Consider the following 5,000-nt stretch of genomic DNA (forward strand, 5'->3'; position numbering starts at 1 on the left):
ATTTTAAGCCACTTGCACCAATTAATATTGCACTGCCTAAGGTCTTCTTCATCACCTCTCTCTCTCTCTCTCTTGTGCATCATAACCCAGCAATTTTTTTTTCTCCCTTTCTCACGTGCCACATTACTTGTGAAAAATTTCCACGATAGATACACAACAATCACTAGCACGGACTTCGGACTGGCCAACACTTCTTTTCAACGACCAGTCTTGTTTCTCCCTTTTAACACCCCTTCTATACACATTACTATCGTCATCACCTGTGTCTAGATTTGGGCTTGGCAACTAATAGGCTTGTTGAGTTTAAAATCTATCAGCTGCACCTGGGTAACTGAAATCGCAGTTCACTTACAATCAAAAAATTCTTTCATCCCAAAAACAGGCAGAGGTTTCCTGAGAGACTTGGGCTCGAAATGTGTGCTGGAGAAGATTAAAGATGGTTGAGTGGAGAAAAAGATGGGGATGTTGGTCGTAAAGAGCAGAAGGGACAATTATCTCGTCACTGTTGTGACGGGAAAAGTCCTCAGTAATTACAGCATAATATTGTGTGTTCCGTAACTGATTCTTACAATGGAACTTTATATATATTTATTCCTCCTGCAGCGTGCTAGTGGTGCTGGTTGCGACAAGATCTATTCCCGGGATGAGGAGAACGTCTGGAGCACTCGAGGTGAGCATATTACCACCATTATCACCTTCCTTCTCTACTGCACTTTCGTTATGACCAAAATTACCTTCACCACCACCAAAACTCCCATCACTACATACAAAATCCCCATCAATGCCACATTTACTTTCGCCAACACCACAACCACTAAAACAAATTCACTACTATTATTATCACCATAATCAGCTTAACAGCCATGACTCCTACGACCTTCCACTTAGCACCACAGCCCCAAGAAAGAAAGAAAGTTGGAAAATCTAATGTAGTCTGGTCGCAGACAAGGGCAACAGAAAGACGACCATTTTTTTTCTTTTATATCTAGGTAGACGGGATGGACCTTGTAACATCGAAACAATCCCTCGCGTTAGGAGGAAAAGGAGGATTTGCCTTGATAAAACATTTACGAGTCACTGAAACTCTTCATGATCACACACACAGACGTGCACACAAGCACATGTACGCATACACACGTACACACACGCACGTACACGTACACACGTATGCAGTACCAGTTTGATACCGACAGGATGAAATTAAGACACATGCGCAACATTTTTATAGCAATTACAAATAATAGCAGTTACAAATAATGAATCAGAAGATAAAACGTAACAAACATAAACAAGGGAACAAGCAAAACCAATTGTCAGACCAACAAAGAGACAGAAAAAAATGGAGATGCGGACATTCACAGTTCTGTAGCACCACTGTAGGGAAGAACGACCATTTCGTCCGCTGAGTCTACAATTACCAATGACGAATGTAGACACAGGAATAAACAATCCTCTAATTACATGGATCATTTGTGAATTACAGATGTTACCTTACCTTGATACTTGATAAAGTACGTCAAGAAATTAGAGAAAGTGCAAAGGTTTGCGACAAGGTTAGTTCCAGAGCTAAGGGGAATGTTCTACGAAGAAAGGTTAAGGGAAATATGCCTGATGACACTGGAGGACAGGAGGGTTAGGGGAGACATGATAATGACATACAAAATACTGCGTGGAATAGACGGGGTGGACAGAGACAGGATGTTCCAGAGAGGGGACACAGAAACATGGGGTCACAATTGTAAGTTGAAGACCCAGATGAGTTAAAGGGATGTTAGGAAGTATTTATTCAGTCAGAGAGTAGTCAAGAAGTGGAATAGTCTAGCAAGTGAGGTAGTAGAGGCAGGAACCATACATAGCTTTAAGATGAGGTATGATAAAGCTCATGGAGCAGGGAAAGAGAGGACCTAGTAGTGCTCAGTGAAGAGGCGGGGTCAGGAGCTGAGTCTCGACGCCTGCAACCACAATTAGGTAAGTGCAATTAGGCGAGTACACACACACACACACACACACATCGTGGTTTAGAATCAATTATCCATCCTAATCTCCACTAATCTTTCATGTTCAATCAAGATAACGATTCGTCCAGACAATGACCAAGGTACTAATGTTTCCTTGACATACTAAACTTAGTTTATCATTAAAGAAAATTTAATAAATGTATCTGAGTCAAGAAATGTAAGGAGCTCCGACGAACCACGTCCCAGGGTCGCCTCCTTAACCCATTATGTTGAGAAACGTACATCTACTTTCATTGTGCGTCTAGGTTAGAGCACTCGCACATATCTCACATCCTTCGCTGAATAGAAAGTGATGTATTCCAGCAGAAGGCGCTAGAGGCAACACCCCGCTTATCGGCATTATAGATGACTATTGTTGCTCCTCATCCGGGAGAAGCTATCGTACTTTGACTTCTCCCGGTGGTTGTTATGAAGCCCAGAATACATACTAAGCAGCAGCAGCATGAAGATTAACAAGAATAACATCTACAAAAATTTCAGTGACAGTACCGCCAGTAGCTCAAGCAACAATAACAGCGACAGCGTCTTTTTATGGAGGTGAAAGGTCATACCGGACATAAAGGTAAATAGGGTGGTATCTTTTGAGTGTGTTCTGTGTATGGGGGGGGGGAGGCAATACTTTCTGAAATTGCCCTTACTGTTGTATATTTTACGAAGATTACCATACAACTGATTTTTTTAGAATCCTAAATTTATAAATTAAAGATTAAATTTAAGAAAAGCAGATTCAGACATTTTCGGGGATGTGGGATTTCTTTGTAATGCAAAAAGAATGAAAAAAAAAATCCACTAAGAAAAGGTAAGGTAACATCTGTAATTCACAAATGATCCATGTAATTAGAGGGTTGTTTATTCCTGTGTCTACATTCTTCATTGGTAATTGTAGACTCAGCGGACGTGATGGTCGTTCTTCCCTACAGTGGTGCTACAGAACTGTGAATGTCCGCATCTCCATTTTTTTCTGTCTCTTTGTTGGTCTGACAATTGGTTTTGCTTGTTCCCTTGTTTATGTTTGTTACGTTTTATCTTCTGATTCATTATTTGTAATTGCTATTATTTGTAATTGCTATAAAAATGTTGCGCATGTGTCTTAATTTCATCTTGTCGGTATTATATACCATTCTTGTACTACTACTACTACTACCACCACCTCTTCCTGCCTATATATAGCCGTCCTGCTCCACTTCTGGTTAGTGTGACTTTGTAAATGGTCCAAGTCGGACCGAAACGTCGTCGTAAGCTTCTCTCTTTTTATGTGTGGGTTATTTGTGTATCGTTCCAGTCACGGTATGTGCCTTTTTTTGTTATTTAATTTTTTTATATTACAGTGAAGTAATCCATTAAGTTCTGCCTTCATAAAGAACGTGAATCGTAAATCTGATGTCAGTCTGTCAATATATTTCTCATTCTGTTAAGTATTATTTCTACATAATTTCCTGATGAACCTCAAGACATGTTTTTCTTCAGTATGCCATGGCAATTCTCAAACGATAGTTACATAGAATAATTAGCATTAATAAATTATCTTTACGTATAAATTACAGTATTTTATCTGTCCATTCCACGCACCTCTCCTGGTTTCTTGCATTGCTTTTCGTTATCCCTTACATTATTTTCTATTTTGTTTATTATGTTTCTTACATATTCCGCCCCTTTATGTAGGTGATACGTCGGCTGGGAGAGAGTCCTGCAGGACAGATGAAGGTGATTCAGGGGAGACCGCTGGCAGGAGAGTCACCTATATACACCATCCGTCTACGTCCTACACCTTATTACTACATTCACAACGTCCTCACTTCAGTCCCTACACTGCCGCGCCACAAGGTACTTAATTATTTTACCAAACCCCTAAGTAATTATTTTACGACACTAAAGAAAATGTATAAATAAGCCGGTCAGCAATGTAATTAATTATTCGCCCACGCTGCAACACCACAAGGTAATTTACTTGATCACGCTGGAAATTTTTTTCCAATTCTGTCACAGTTCTTAAACACTACGTAAAATAATTCATCCAGAAATATCTTCCACCATTCTTGAATATTTTTAATGTTACTTTATTGATTATGAATAGGAAACTCTTTCTTGCATTTTGGCAGATTATTTAATGAAAAAAAGCGTATGGGGCTGCAGGCATTTAAACAAAAGTACAATCTCGTGCTTAGAACATGCGAGGTTTATTTATTTTAAAACTATGAAAATGTAAAATTTCTCTTTAATATTACTGTTATTAATTACTATTAAAAGTTTCCCTATTACTCTCTTCACTAGGTTGATGTGGGCTTTATTAACAACGGGAAGCCTCAAAAAGTTTACCACTGGAACCCCCCACTGAAAGCCCACATCTACCGTACCTCATCACCACCAACCATGACATCAAAGCCCTTTCGGCCAACCACGGAAGCAAGAAAATCCTCTAAGTCGCCGTGGTTAACACTGAAGAAGTACTACGTGAGCAACGGCAAACCTTCCCGAGTGTACGTATGGAAGGACGACGACCCAGCGACTAACAAATATAGACACGTGAGAGTTCCTGCATTTTGAAACCTTTCGTCACTAGCAATGTTGAATGTATTCAAGGTGGTGGTGCTAAATTTCTCGACGCCAGAGAATGAAGCCTAGCTGTTTGGAGGATGTCTGCGGCGGGACGCTGATTGTATAATAACACTTTCTCACCCGCAGGCAGTGTAGAGTATAAGGTTGGTCTTCATAAAATTAATTAACAGCAGTTAACGTAACTGTTTCAGCCGGTGGAGAGCTTAATCACTAGACAGTACTAGTATCTGGGTTTCTTCAGACTCCATTAATAAAGTGCCTCCATGAAAAAAAAAAGATGAGACCCAAAATATTAAAGACTTTTGCTTAAATCTGTATGCTGCGTAGATACCTCTCAAACGGCATTCACTCAATTTACAGACGTTCTGTCCAAGCATTCTTTCTCTAGAATGTGTTCTTGTGACAGCTCTGCCCTGTATTCTTTAT

General features: G+C 39.8%; 1 protein-coding gene and 1 long non-coding RNA gene across 2 annotated transcripts in view; one reads left to right on the top strand and one right to left on the bottom strand.

Moving 5' to 3' along the window:
• LOC138853596 (uncharacterized) overlaps positions 1 to 5,000 on the bottom strand; it is a 208,327-nt gene that overhangs the window by 126,164 nt on the left and 77,163 nt on the right. The window lies entirely within an intron of this gene.
• The window catches only part of LOC128693632 (uncharacterized), a 34,381-nt gene that overhangs the window by 28,458 nt on the left and 923 nt on the right, over positions 1 to 5,000 (top strand). Inside the window, exons 2-4 of the mRNA XM_070091255.1 lie at positions 604 to 670; positions 3,681 to 3,842; positions 4,290 to 5,000. The exon at positions 4,290 to 5,000 is cut by the window's right edge and continues 923 nt beyond it. Coding sequence (XP_069947356.1) covers positions 604 to 670; positions 3,681 to 3,842; positions 4,290 to 4,562 — 502 coding nt within the window. The 3' untranslated portion in view covers positions 4,563 to 5,000. The remainder of the gene's footprint in view (positions 1 to 603; positions 671 to 3,680; positions 3,843 to 4,289) is intronic.

Source organism: Cherax quadricarinatus, chromosome 34, assembly GCF_038502225.1.
Source record: "Cherax quadricarinatus isolate ZL_2023a chromosome 34, ASM3850222v1, whole genome shotgun sequence".
Classification (NCBI taxonomy): Eukaryota; Metazoa; Arthropoda; class Malacostraca; order Decapoda; family Parastacidae; genus Cherax; species Cherax quadricarinatus.